Raw genomic sequence first — 14,502 nt, 5'->3', positions numbered from 1 at the left:
GGAACCCAAGCGAGCTCCAATCACCAGTTGCTACACAAACGGAAAGTTCCCCTCCCTGTTTCCGATTGGACTTCTATATTTAGGAAAGCTCTCTTAGCTTTATAAAGAGATCTCGCCCAGTTCTCAGGGCACGTCAAAAGGTAGTTGACACTGAAGCCGGTTTTTCTGTCGATTCTTTGTGGACTTCCACCATGGGGAAGGAGACGCAAATGGCGGTCGACATCCGCAAGAAACTGGTCGTGGTGGGCGACGGCGCATGCGGTAAAACGTGTCTACTCATCGTGTTCAGCAAAGACGAATTCCCCGAGGTGTACGTCCCGACCGTTTTCGAAACGTACGTGGCGGACATCGAGGTGGACACCAAGCAGGTCCAACTGGCCTTGTGGGACACCGCGGGCCAAGAGGACTACGACAGGCTGCGGCCGCTTTCCTACCCGGACACTGACGTCATTTTGATGTGCTTCTCCGTGGACAGCCCGGACTCGCTGGAAAACATCCCGGAGAAGTGGGTACCCGAGGTAAAACACTTCTGCCCTAACGTGCCCATCATTCTGGTGGCCAACAAGAAGGATCTACGCAACGACGAGAACGTCAAGAACGAGTTGTCCCGACTCAAGCTGGAGCCGGTGAGGCCCGACGACGGCCGAGCTATGGCCATGCGTATCGGCGCACACGACTATTTGGAGTGCTCGGCCAGGACGAAAGAAGGCATCTGGGAGGTGTTCGAGACCGCAGCTAGGGCAGCTTTGCAAAAACAAAAGTCCCGGAGGCCGAGTTTTCTCAAAAAATGCGTTTTGATGTGACTTGCAGGTGCTATGCCAGGGACTCTCCTAGACGGAAGGCCCGTTCGGGCAGTGCCCCACCCTTCCTAAGCGTGGCCAAAAAAAGACAATACTGGCTCCGAAGACATTCTTTTGGCCACGCAATCGTCTGTTAATGCTGCAGGGAGTGGTTTGGACAGGATCGGGACTTTTATGTGCTGAAACATGACCTTTTATTTGCCCTTATTACTCACCGGTTGCGTTCAAATAAGAGTAATAGAGTCGCTTATGATTCAGATTATTAGAGCTCCTCAAAGGTCTGTATTTAGACCACTAACAATTGAAAATGCACCCAAAAAACAGTGCGTATCTGTTAAAAATGGAAGCAGTAATCTTTTGCACATATGTCCACTTGTTATTGTTAAACGAGTGTCTTTAAATTAATAAGTTGCACAGCATTCTACCCAGTTTTGTTTGGTACGAAATGATGCACTATAATAGTGTTCTTTTAGAAATGGAACAAAAGTTTCACTTTTGGGGAAAATGAATAATTGTTGGTCATTTTTACTAAAGCTCTACAGGAATGCTGCAGAATGTAAAAGGAAAACAAAAATAGTATGGCCGCGCTTTCAAGACCGTGTGTAGTATTTTCTCAGTCCATATTGTCCCACCAAAATGTAATATTTTGGACTCGGGACCAACAATGCAGTCCAGTGCAATTTTTGCAGGTGTTAATGAAAATAGGCTACATTTTTTTTATGTCATTCAGGTACATTTTAACGATATTTTTCTCGTCACTGGTGTTGTGTTGGGAGGGCTGAGTCTAAATCGAAAAACATTTTTGGAGCCAAGCATTAAGAGTATTGACTATTGAATGTATCTCCTTGTCGTGGACAATGTGTGCCATGCTTTTCGGTTACTATGTCTTGAGTTGATCATTTTGGCAAATCACTGTTGACTATAAAATGTGTAACTTTGTTTTTACAAGGTAATAGGGGTGCTTGTTTAAGATGGATATTCTGAAAGAATTAGAGCATTCAATAGTTGTCCCATTTAAAAAAAATAAATCAGACTTATGTAAAAGTCACATTCCCTGCCTGCCATGTGTTGCTGAGCTTTTTGCTGACTTCCAGGGCAGGAATGCATTGTGTTGCACCTCCTGATTATTCCCACACAAACTCCCCTCTTGTGTCTGTAATTGTTAGTGGATTTGAATTTACACGTTTTACTCAGATGGTCTCGTTTGCATTTGTCCATTTTTACAACTACGCTGAAGAAAAGTGCTGAGTATGTGCCAAATGTAACATTTTATGCATATGGGTGTTATATTTATAATACATTGCTTGTTTTTAATGGGCGATTTGGAGCATTGTATTTTTTTGTAAGCAAACAGAAATTTATTTGAAAATAAAAATATGATGTGGTGGGTTGCCATGTAAATGATGTCATTATTTTTTTTCTTACTGTATTTTTCTCCAGTTTACAAAAACAGTGATAGAAAAGGAAAGCAGTCAATACTTTTGAATACTGGATTAAAACCCAAATCAGATGGTTTGTATGATTAGATTGTCAAAAATATATTTGCCAATATTAATACTCTGACAATGATCGAAAGCATATCGAGGACATAAGGTGTATGCAGTAAAAACTGTCTTTAATGACGGAAACAGGATTTAAATAGTACAATACAACATACAAATGAGGCAAAAAAAGATGGCGGTGTGAAATGAACAAAATGCGTAATAATAAAATCAGGGGTGACCAGTATCGCAGATACAGATGACATTTAGTGCACAGTTTTGTATTTCATTCTTGGAATCGTCTTTCTGTTCCAAAAACTGAGCCGTTAAATTAGTTAAACTGAGAAATAAAGGGGAAAGGAATATCCAATTCCACCTGGTTGTCACCAACTCTGAGGAATTTTTCCAAAGTTTGACTTTTCTCCTTTAGGACTCGAACAACCTCTGCATGGAAAGCCTCCACATATTTCAGCATCAAGTCAGTGGAAGATTTGATGTCAGCCTGAAGCTGTTGAGTGGGAATCTTCTGAATTTTTGTCGCGACAGTTTGAAGATAGCCGCTAATGATGCGATGGAACGTTTCAATCTGCTCAACAACGCTAGTAACGATACGAGAGTCGATGACTTCCTGGTATAAGTCGGTCATCAAGGCGGGGATCTTCATTGCATCTTGGGATTTTAGAATTTGGAGCAGCCTCTTAATTAGTTGAGAAAAATCCCTGAGAAGATCTTCAACTGTGTTGCCACCCACCTCGACATTCATCAAAGTTTTAAACGAATCAGTCAGCAAGTCTCTTCCAGAAGCAGGAATTGCTTCAAAGACTACTTTGGTGGTTGACGAGACGAACTTTGAGACTTTCTGACATGCCTCCTCGCATACATCGGTGATAAAGCGACGCCATTTTTGATAGACCTCAAACCCAGACAGTCTTTGTGCATACCCTGGGATTAGGAACTTGGTTTCTCTCAGGAATGTAATCGCAGCGTCCAGAAAAGTCTCGACCCTATGTTGGTATTTTCTAACGAGAACATTGGCCTGATCTTTAACCGATGTCATAATATCGGAGGGATTAACTGCCGCGTAGTTGTCGACGGCCTTATTCAACCACACCGTACCGTGTTTTCTGGCTTGCTCGAGTGTCGCGACAACAGGAGTGGTGACCCTTTGGACGACCACAGGTACGTTCTTCTTCAGTCCGAGCATCATCTCGTATGGCATCTCCGTGTTCCAGGTGGTCTGAATATTCAGCTTCTCAGAGTTCATCACAGACATCTTCAAGGCCAAGATATCAATGTCCATTTGTGGTTCACTCTGCAGAACAACAAATTGTTAAAACATTTTAGAATTTAGTTTCAGGATTCAATGAAAATGTGACTCGCAAAAAAGTACTTACAGGGTAGCGACCATAGAGTCTTGCTCTCGCTTGTGCGGGTTTCTCTGTCTCCATCTGCACTCCGATGTGACCAGCAGATGGGGTGGACAGAGTGAAAACAAGACTGTTTCCAGTAATCTCCTGGTGGACTTCCATGGTTTCATGAGGAAGATTGACCTTTAGCAAATTGCTGATGGAGGCGTCAAGATTTTCAGAACTTAAGATGATGGTGCTACCATGGCTTCCTTCCAACAGCGTATGTTTTACAACAAGGACAGAGGCCATCTTGAAACCACCGACTAGGTTGACGTTGGTGTTGCCTTGGATGTTTCCTGTCAGAAACTCACATTCCGATGAGGCGGATGCATCGAGTTTGACAACGAAGCTGTCCTTGTTGAGAACGCTCGTATTGCTTTTCAGAGTGATCATCGGTGCTTTCATCGAAAACTCGTAGGTCAAATCGCCCATCTTTGGAATCCTTATGCTCTGGATTTTGGGTTCTGGGTTCTTCATGTATTTCATCTTGGAGCTCATGTCAAAGGTCTGCTTAGTGGTAGTGAGGAGATTCCTGAGGCCAGCATCTTCCCACAGTGAGAAGTACTTCACTTCTGAAGTCCCCATTCCATAATACGGCATCGCTATTTCAGGAACAGTGATTGGTCGCCTCAAGATGTCAAGATTTGCTTCTCCGTTCATCTGGCAAATGACATTCATCTCAGTTTCACCATTATCCATTTTGAAGTCATGGGAATATCTGTTTTGATTGAGTCTGGCCATTGCAGTCCAGCTGGCTTGCTGCACTTCGGAGTTTAGGGTAAGAGAGATGTCATTCTCGAACTCCATCTTTCCAGACATCTTGAACGGAAGGAGAAGTTTGGAATTTCCTTTATTCTTGGTGTCAAACGTGAGCTCCGTAGGTGTGATCAAGGCGAGGGCGGAGCTTGTAAGAGTTCCCTCAATCAGGTTTGCCTCATGGGTGGCAGTAAGATCAATTCGCATGTCTTCAACACGAGCTTGGAACTTCATGTCAAAAACGCTGGCCTTCATCACAGGCGTTTCCGTTTCAACTTTGGCAGTAACGATCGCGTGGCGGAAAATGTCGATATCTGCAACCACGTTCTGATTGGACTTCAAATCTTTGCAGCTGGTTGCACCGACGAAAGTCACTTTGGCTGTGTGAAGATCCAGGACTACGTCGATGTCACTGCTGTGGGTTACCTCATCTGCGTAATCCCGAATTGCGTATTTGGCATTGGCCAGAGTGTTCATTTTCAGTTGGGCGGAGCCTGCTCCAATTGCGAGATTAGTCTTTTGAGTTGATGACACGTGAGTGAAAATCTTGAGGGGTGACATGTTGAGGTCATGATTATAGTTTGTATTGACCGTTGCAGAGAGTCCATCTTCCAAGGCGTACAACATGTTACTGACAAGATCAGCGGAATACAACTCCGTTGCTATCTTTGCAGTAGTGTCGGCGGAGCCTTGACCTGACAGGCCATCGATTTCCGTCGTTCCCTTGTGGTCCACTTTGAAAGACGACTGATCGATTTTAAGATACTCGGAAATTGCCAGACGGCTCATCTCGGGGACAGCCAAATGCGCATTGGCATCGACGGTGAACTGGAGGACCTTCAGAGTAGACGTGGCCTGAGAATTAAAGTTCACTTTGAACTCCGGTGTGACTGCGGTCGTCGTGGTGTTGGCCAGATCTGCGGTAGTCCTGAGTTTGTAATGCGGCGTGTTGATCTTAAACTGTCCGTATAGTTTTCCGAAACAGGGAACCTTGCTCATATCTGTCACTTTTTCTTTCAGGTCCAGTGTTAATGTGTCATAATCAAAGGATTGAATTTTCAGCACCATTCTCATGACGTAATCCTTCATGTCGTCAATCATCTGTTTGAAGTCGAAGGAGTGTAGCGCATTGGTAAGATCCTGAAGAGGTACCAGAACCTTTTTGATCAAAGGCTTGATGTCAATTGACCTGAGGTGGGAAAATCCAGACTGAATCTTTTCCCTCACTTGATACCGCTTCATCATTTTGACAACCTCATCCATCACTTGTCCGATCATCTTCTCAACTTCGTACTTGGACAGGATTTCCTCGGTTTTTCTGTAAATGACGGTGAATCTATCGGCGATGCCGTGTTTGTCGATCCAAGCTGTGATAGCCTCCTTGACTCTTTTCAGCAGATTGATGACTTCTGTTGGCAACTTGGTCGTCAGGTTAGTCAGGACATTTTCGACAGAGTTGACACGTTTTCTCACGTCTTGGGCAAAACGGCTCAAGTCGAAGTTGTCGATGGCCTTCTTCAGGTCAGATACTTTCTTCTGGATCGTCGTACTGATGTCATACTTGGTGTTGATGTCTTTCAGCAATTCGATGCTGTTGTCCATCAGCCTCATCGCCGTCTTTTTGACATCTTCAATAAGTGCCGGAAGGTCCTCGGTGAAAGGGATCTGGATGAAATGGCTATCCATGTTCTTGTCATACTTGACGAACCCAGACACACTGTAGACTTGACTGTCTTCACTCAAGAGGTTTGTGGTGACTGCTCCTCTCATGTCAATGGCCATTCTCTCTGCTTTGTTGTAGGCCTCGAATTCTTGATCCAAAGCGTGCTCATTCACCTTGGATTTAACTTTCAGGTGAACACTTTGTTCTCGAAGACTCATGGTGCCGCTGAGCTTGTTGTCCACGTTGGTCTTGATTGCGGGTCTGCCTTCCATCTCATGACTGGTCGAGCCTCTGTACTCGAACGAATGCGTGAGAAGCAGGGGTTCAGCTTTCAAGAGGAATTTGCTGTAAAGTTCCCCGCTCTGCTCTCCGTAAAAAGACACTCCGCCGTTTGAGTTGAACAAGGCGTCGATGGTGAGGGAGAAGGGTTCGGCGGCAGCGTTGATTTTACTGTCAAAGCGAAGAGACTGAGATTTGTAATCTGCGACGTTGTTGAATTTCACAGTCAGGCCTGCAACTTCCAAATCCGTGGCGTGTGTTATCTGAGATCCCAGGAGTTGACCGTTGGTGTTGCACTTTGTAGACAAGGTCATGTCCATAAACTTGACTTCATAAGTGTGCTTGAGTTCATCGCCCGAGAAGTCTCCCATCAGTGTTCCCGTCAGCTCCATGTTGTAGGGTCGAGCCTTCAACCGGGCATCATTGTTAAAGTTGACCTCCATGATCTTCAGATTATTTTTAATGATAACAGAGGCTGTCAGCTTCTCCATGGTAACTGTGATGTCATGCATGTAGGAGTTCCTTGCGCTAAGGACATTGTCTGTCTTAGTGTGGAGGGTTAAAGATCTCGACGTAAGAGAAAGGGAATTTGAATTCTCGGTCCTCATTTCGTTTAACGATCCAACGATATTGCTGGATACAACGAGGCCATCTTCGCTTACTCTGAAGTTCATGGTGTTTCTTGTGTTGAACGCCGAGATGTCGCCGTTCAAGATCCCATTGAGGTAGACTTCGGAGCTTGCGAGTTTTCCCTCGACGTTAAAGTCAACCTTGTTGCCTTGGACGCCCCCCTTTGTGGTGAGAGACATGGTGGCACCGTTGGCATCAAGTCCACTGTGGAAAATATTCTCAAATGTCAGTCGGTGGTGCTGAGCAGTCGTGGTGCAGCTGGTGGTCAGGCCGTTGGCGTTGAGGGCCAACGTTGCCTTGTGAGAAGCCAGGCTGGAAAAGATGTTCATGGAGGCATCGGCATTGAGCTCTAAGCCTGAGGGATTCAAGGAACCAGTGAGCAAAGAGTAGGCGCGGTTGACTGTATCTTCAGCGGTACTGCCGATCCGGAGGCTGGCTTGAGCTTCGGAAGCTGTGACCTCAACTTGGCTCTGGAGGGTTCTCTTCCCGGCTTTTGTCACCGAGTTTGAGACAAGGCTCAGTTTGACATCCTTATAGTCGAGGGTGATTTTAGTCGAGTGTTTAACGGGGTCACTGTTAATGTTGGTGTTGGATTCGATATTAAGATTCTCATTCGCGTATATAGCCTTGATCTTATTGGTAACTTTCAGGATGTCAGAGTTTGCTCTCAGTATGCTCTCCAATCGGAGTTCCTTTTTGACACGGTCGGATGAGAAGGTGTTGAGATAGGTGGTGCTAGCGGTTAAAGACCCAACGCCGACACTTCCGTCGGCATTGATGTCGCCCAGTAGCTTGGCTGAATCAAGCGTGAACTTCTTGGTAAGATCCAGAGATGTTCGCAAACCCAGCGGGGAAGCGGCTTGGATGTTGTATTTTCCCGAGGACGTTACATTGTCTGAGACGGCAATCGTCTCCTCTATGTTAAGCCTTGTACTCACAAATTCGTGCTCCAGCGAGCCGCTCAGGGTGAATTTCAGTGTTTTCTCATCTGTATCGGTAACTTCTGTAGCTCCTTTAAAAAAGAAAAAAAAAAAACAGTGACATTATAATACCGTGTCATTGTTGAAATTCTTTTTTTTTTAAATGCTCAGTCAAAGAAATCAAATTACCCTCAGTCGTGAAAGACAGAAGATTGAGCGGACTGTGAGCCTGAACTTTGAACTTGGCCAAATAGTTTGGAGAGTCCACGGTATTGTTACCCGCCGACACTGTCGTCTCCCAGTTGTAATAGTTGCTGTTCATCTTAGCAGACACGTCCACCATCCCAAGAAGCGGCAGAGTCACCTCTCGCTCGGCAGGGATGGTAAATTTGGGAGTTTCGATCCGCTGCCTCGCAAGCGCCGCACCGAGCGAGGGCATGTCGAACAACTCCTCGGAAGATTTGCCTCCAAGTGGCAGAGGGATTCGGATGGTCACGTAGTTCTTGTTGAACTGGTATAGGAATTTGCTTTCCCTGATGATTGAATTAAAACAGAAACCAATTAAGTAAAATGGTGGTAGCATTTTTTTTTTTTTTACAATTAGAAAGGAATATTTCTCTTACATATTCATGAATAGGTTCTCAGGCATGGAAGGCATTTCCACCTTTGCAATATTGTTCCTCAGAGTCTCGACATAGGGGACATGGACTGATATTTTGTTCATCCAGGTGTTGCTGGCCTAAGGAGAGAAACGAGCTTTTTATTTTTTTTACATTTGAATGCCTATTAAGTCTCCAAAAAAAGAGCAAACTGACTTCAACTGCCTTGTTGACAATGTGACGCAATTTCATGTCGGTGCTGACAATCTGACGATCCATAGAATCCTTGGCAATTTGTCCCACCCAGGTCCTGAGAGCTTTAGTGTAAGGCACCAGGAGTTTGGTCTCAGCATTCATGTTTGACCTCAGCTTAACCTCAGCCTCATCCTTGCCTGCAATAAGTACAGAATATGGTATTGTTTAGCATCTGGAAGGAACATTATATGTTGTGAATTTGGACATACCGTATTTGAATGTGACTGATTGAATGGAGGAAGTCTCTGGGAGCTTCAGATCACTTTTGAGCTCAAGAGTGAATTTTTGGCCATTGGTGCCACTGTCAGTCATGATAGCAGAGATGCTAGCATCTGTCTTCAGAGAGGGGACCTGCAACTGAACCTGCAGCATGCCTTCAGTCATGGCCTGAAGCCTAGAAAATACAAAATGTCAAATTAGAGCTTGGAGTTTTAGGCCAGGTTAAGGTTTGTGGTTTACTCACTGGGCGTGACCGGTTAGAGTGAGCTGTGGCACATTCTTGTTGGAAATCTCAACAGTGAGGGTTTTGCCTTTGGTTCTGCGGTCAGTCAAGCCCACCTCGACTCCAGCTTGGACATCGAGGTCGGGGATGTCCATTTGGCCGGTAAAGACGTTCCTGTTTCGGTTGTACTTCATGGTGGCCGAAGCTTCGGCGGCTTGAGCTCCTGCAAAGTTGGAAAAGCTCCAAATGTGATGCTGAGAGAAGAGGGAACTATTCTCAGAAGAAAAAAAATGACACGCATACCTTCAGCGTTCAGAGTCATCTTCAGGGAATCAACCTTCTGGTGGCCATCTTTTCCTTCACTGAGGAGTGCGTATGCAATGGTGGCCGTGTACGAAACCTTCGGCTCGACGTCAACTTCAAACCTGAGGTGAACAATCCAAAGATTTCGTCAGAGGCTTAAACGATGTCGTTCCGGATTTCTCAACTTACATCGTCTCTCCAGCCAGAGGGAAGTAAAGCGCGTCACTTTTACCGCGTGCGTCAACCTGAAGTTTTTTCGTGCAATACTTGAATCCAACGAAGGAGTCGCAGTTTGCGTCGCCCAAATTGTGTGGGATGACGACAGCCTTGCCGTCGCCAACAATCATCACGCTATTGCTAAAACAGAAAAACAAAAATCATTTTTAATTCCCACTCAAAATACCGAAACATTTAACGACATTTTTTGGGTTTGGTTTTACCTGATTTTCAAAAGCTTTGCTGGGCCCTGTGCGGCCGGGATAGAGAGCTTGACCTGGTTTCGCTCCACGGATAGTTTAGCATTGAGCGCGCTCTCGTGATACAAGCTGGTGTGCATCTCCACGGCAGAGACGACAAATTCGGGGAGGCGGACGCCCATCTGGGTCACAAACTCAACGCCGACAGACGGCTTGAACAACAGTTCGTTCTGCGTTTAAATGGACAAAAAGCTTTGTCGGTGATACAGTCAATATATTTGGCTAGTGATGACAATATTTTTTTTTTTACCACATTTGGGGAGATGTGAAGTCCACCCTTAGCTCCGGGAGTAAAAGTGCCAGACAGAGAAAAGGTCAAAGGTAAGCCAGAGGCAGTTGGAAGGACAAATTTATTGTCCATGAACATGTAATGGACAAACATCTCATTGTCTGTGCTGGACATCAGTTTAGCCACAACCTAATAAAAAGAAACAAGAATACCTTTAAATCTTCTCATCTCGTTCTTTAAAAAAAAGTCACGCAATAAAAAATAAGTCATACCTGTTTAGGAAGAATCTTGAGGAAAGTCTCTGCATACATTTGAACATTATCAGCAATAAACTTCAGATCGCTGGCCTTGATGTAGCCGAGCTCCGTTCCCATCATCTTCAGGTAGGCCATGGCCTCTGGAGATTCTTGATTCTGCAAATCCTTTACCAGCTTGTTGAAGTTGCCGACAATTTCTCGCATCAGATTTTCAGGGGCCTTGGGGAAATATTTGGGATCGTTTAATGGCGACGTGAACGCATACCGAAAATGAAATCAATTGAACCCTCTATTTACCTTCTGCCCTTCTGATTTCAAGGGCGCAAACCACTTGTCGAGAACTTCCATCATCTTGATTGGCATCTTATCCTCCGCCCAGTAGAGCGTTTTTGACAACGTGTCTGGGAAGAACCCGTTCTTTCCGAACAAAGCCTCGATAGAGGGCTCCGAGCCTTTTCCTTCGATTCCAAACTATCACCAAGAAGAAGATTCGAAAACAGCAAAGGTTGAGTTCATTATTGCAGTTTATCTTCCAACAATGTTCATCATACCTCCCACATCTCCATGTTGTAGCCAAAAGCTTTGAGGGTCGATTCCATCATGATTTCTCTTGGCAGCTGGTTGCTCGGGTCAAAGATCACATTGCCCTGAATATTGGCCTGCAAGTTTTCATTTGCCAAACCCAGCTTGTAATTACGAGACTTTGTTCTGTAGTCATTGTGTGTGTCCACCGCGTTGTCCTGCAGAGCATCCGAAATCTTCTTGCCAAGCCTAAAGAAGAGAAAAAAAAAAAGATCTCCCTTAACATATCTGGATATTGTTTGATGATTAATAATGAATCTTACTTTTGGGTTTCAGGATCAGTGGAGGAGATGATGTTGTAGACATGGGAGCTCACAAAAGATTTGACTTGCTCGTTCTCCTCCTGTGTCAGGATCTTCTTCACCATGTCGACGTCACTATTTTGAGGATTTCTCATCAGAATCAAGTACGCTGCAAGACGTTTCTGCACGGCACCTCTCGGATACTGGCTGACCTTTTGGAGGTTCGAGCGAACCTGCACGAGAGAATTTATCAGTACATTTGTGGAAAAGCGAAAGATTGCGAGTGTCTGTTACCTCATCTGTCAGAGACATTCTTCTGAACGCCTGGATGGCAGCGAGCTGAACAGCGAGCGTGGTGGCCGGCTGCCTCATGCATTTCAGCAGGGTGTTCTTAATAGCGGGGTCAGCAGCTTCCATCGCATCTCCAATGTTCCCTACAACCCTCAAAGTCAGGAAGGTCAGATCTTTATCCCCGGAGCAATCTGGGCCCAGAAGGGAAGCCATGAAGTCCGAAGCGGCCGTGATCTCTGGAGTGACTTTCCCCTCCGCCTGGTAGAGCCTAGCGATGAAGATTTAGATGTTAGATTCTTCACGAGCACTGCAACACTCCTGATGTTGACTTACTTCTTGACGGCATTGCTCAAGGCATACATGATGGGCTTGCTCTTCTTGTTCTGAGCCATGGCCAGAATATCCTTGACCATGAGGCGTGAGGGGTTGGGCAGCATTGCCAGGGCATAAACTGCTACGTCGACTTCAACGGCGGATTCGTCAAAGGACCTGAAAACCCTCAGCGTGGCGCTGGTACACTCCGGAGTACCGCACTGGACCAGAGCTTGCATGGTCAGGGTGTCGGATATGGCCATCATTTCAAGCGCAGTAGAACCCAAGACGTCGGGATTCAGGCCACGTAGCTCAGATACCAGTTTGTGGAAGAGGGAAGCACGCTGCTCGCCATTAGTGGTCTGGGAAAGGGTCTTCAGCTGCTGCATCGTGGTCATGGCAGCGTCTTTGGTTTGTACGGGGGACTTGCTGTCAACAAGTTCCATTGGCAAGAACCGGACGAGGGCTTCATCTGTTCACAAAGCAATACGTGGCGTGTTATGCTTAATATTGGACAGATTGAAGCACTTTTGAAAAGAAGAAGAAACACTAACTGTGATCGAAGACTCTGTCGTTGATCTTGGTGGTCTCTCTCAGAGTCACCGTCTGCTTCACCAGAGTGGAGATTCCGTATTCGTTCCTATGTCAAAACAGGAAGAACATTCAGATGAAAAATGTCCTTTTTTTTTTTTTCTAATTAAATTTTGGTTATGATTACTTTGTCTACTTACTGGTGGGAGAGGGGGAGGAAAAGATGCTTCTCTGTGCAAGTTCCACTGGTCATGTGCTTCTTCTGGTTGTCAAACTTGTAGTTGCAAGTCTGGTGGCTGCTGATCATCTTGGACAAAGGATAGTGCTGAAAGTGGAGAGATACATTCTCGTAAAATACTTCATTGGCCTTATTGATGGAATAAAACGATTTTTAAGAAGGAAGTGGACTTTTGATTTTGACGAGAAACCACCGTAAGGCCTTTACCATTCCCGAGATGAGAGCCAGGGGACTGGTGGCCTGTTTGTGAGCGCTGAAGCCATCACATCTGGAAAGGTCCCTGCTGACAGTGACGTCGGTGGCGATGTCTCCTCTGGCGTTGACTGTGAAGTCGGTGGCGCAGATGCCGTACACGGTGGGCTGGATAGAAAAAAAAAAATTGCCGTTCAAACCGAAGACATTACAAACATGTTTTCGGTTTCCACCAATCAGATTGTCAAATCAATACGATAGATTAAAGCCCATTATATGAGCAGGTGACGTTCCGCCAGTGATAAAGTTATCTGGGACTTTGCCCCTGCATGTTGACGTGGGAACACAATGACCTATGTGCATTTATCAGCCATGACTGTTCCAGATTATCCAGTCATTGCGCAACATGTTTATGGTTGGATGACTCTTCGCGTCGAATAGCTCACGGCTCTCCCTCACCATTTTGTTGTTCTTCTCTTCTTCCATAACGGGAACAAGGAGAGAGGACACAATTCCTCTCTTGATGTTCAAGATGTTGACCGGTTCATCTTCCTCAGGGAAGATTTTTACATCAGTGTGCCGCTCAACGGTGATCTTCAGTGGGTTCCTGATGAGGTGGACAGATATCAGTCACCTTTCTTGCAACAAGAATCTTATTAAAAATGTTTTTTTTTTCCTTTAGAAATGAGTGGACTTACTTAGCCATGGCAGCTTTGAAGACCTGATTTCCAGCAGCGGGGCGGTACAACGCATTCCCGTTCTCATCCACAGCAAAGATCTCGCTCAGGGAGCATTTTGTGGTTCGTAGGATGAAGCTGCAGGTCTGAGGCACTTCAAGCTCAACCTGCGCAGTCCATGATGCTCAGTCACAATCCTCACAATCATGACGGGGTGAAGAACTTTAGTCTGTGAGACGTACTTGACAGGAGACTTTGGGGCCGCTTTTGTTATCGGTGGCTCCGGGGACGCCGTTGAAGGTCTCAGCCTCGTAGTCGTACGCAAAGCGCCTGAAGTTCCTAAACCTTTTAGCCACTGAAATGTGTGTTTAAAAATCAGTTAGACTTGAACTAGGTCCAATATAAGACCTGTATCAAAATAAACATTAAAAATATATCTGTACTACATCACTGTGAATTTCAAAGTATTTGACAGACCGCCTAGTATGATACCATTGTAAACTTACAGAGGCATGTTGGAGCTTGTTCATCCACACTTCCTCCATCTTGCTCTGGAAAGAAAAGCCCCCCCGCCAGAAAAATAATGCATTTACTCAAAAAATACATATAAATGTCCTCAAACTGAACATTACTTACGGGCTAGGGCGCATGTTCCTAGCAGCAACAGAAGGCAGATCTTGGTACGTCCCATGTTGGGCTCAGCACCTGGAAGCCTTGAGGTCAAATGAATCCTCTTCTTTCACTGAAGACGAATCCGTGTGCTTTATTTGAAGGCTTTTATATCTCGGCCCTCTTGCTGGATGTGATTAGCGGGACTTGCAAATGTGTTGCTCTGGTTCCAAAGTCTGAGCAGTCCTTGTGGCAGGCCAAAGGTCAAATGTTTCACAAAGTAAAACATGATGTCAGCATTGGGTGGGGGCGGGTCATCGTGATAATGC

At 45.3% G+C, this 14,502-nt stretch overlaps 2 protein-coding genes across 2 annotated transcripts; one reads left to right on the top strand and one right to left on the bottom strand.

The window, feature by feature from the left end:
• Positions 1–43: 43 nt before the first annotated feature.
• Positions 44–2,201, top strand: LOC133146291 (rho-related GTP-binding protein RhoB-like). The gene has a single exon (XM_061269810.1). It carries the CDS (start codon positions 192–194, stop codon positions 801–803), a length of 612 nt encoding a protein of 203 aa, XP_061125794.1. The 5' UTR covers positions 44–191; the 3' UTR covers positions 804–2,201.
• Positions 2,202–2,300: 99 nt separating this feature from the next.
• On the bottom strand, positions 2,301–14,502 carry LOC133146282 (apolipoprotein B-100-like). The gene is made up of 25 exons (XM_061269785.1): positions 14,201–14,502; positions 14,071–14,115; positions 13,807–13,919; positions 13,586–13,731; positions 13,347–13,494; positions 12,903–13,055; positions 12,658–12,782; positions 12,481–12,566; positions 11,948–12,398; positions 11,618–11,882; positions 11,345–11,556; positions 11,051–11,270; positions 10,797–10,970; positions 10,515–10,718; positions 10,264–10,431; positions 9,978–10,183; positions 9,727–9,894; positions 9,538–9,659; positions 9,256–9,457; positions 9,002–9,186; positions 8,754–8,929; positions 8,562–8,677; positions 8,128–8,471; positions 3,676–8,030; positions 2,301–3,593 (listed from the first exon to the last, which is right to left on the bottom strand). Exons 1-25 carry the CDS (start codon positions 14,253–14,255, stop codon positions 2,613–2,615), a joined length of 9,420 nt encoding a protein of 3,139 aa, XP_061125769.1. The 5' UTR covers positions 14,256–14,502; the 3' UTR covers positions 2,301–2,612.

The sequence above is a fragment of the Syngnathus typhle genome, linkage group LG22 (genome assembly GCF_033458585.1).
Source record: "Syngnathus typhle isolate RoL2023-S1 ecotype Sweden linkage group LG22, RoL_Styp_1.0, whole genome shotgun sequence".
Lineage (NCBI taxonomy): Eukaryota > Metazoa > Chordata > Actinopteri > Syngnathiformes > Syngnathidae > Syngnathus > Syngnathus typhle.
This window is presented reverse-complemented; position numbering and strand designations above follow the sequence as displayed.

Coding starts and splice junctions, on each gene's coding strand:
- LOC133146291 (XM_061269810.1), top strand. CDS start 192: ATGGGGAAGGAGACGCAAATGGCGGTCGACATCCGCAAGAAACTGGTC.
- LOC133146282 (XM_061269785.1), bottom strand. CDS start 14,255: ATGGGACGTACCAAGATCTGCCTTCTGTTGCTGCTAGGAACATGCGCC. Junction 12,399..12,480: donor CGACAGAGTCTTCGATCACA/GTTAGTGTTTCT, acceptor CTTTGTGAACAG/ATGAAGCCCTCGTCCGGTTC. Junction 8,031..8,127: donor TCTGTCTTTCACGACTGAGG/GTAATTTGATTT, acceptor TCTTTTTTAAAG/GAGCTACAGAAGTTACCGAT.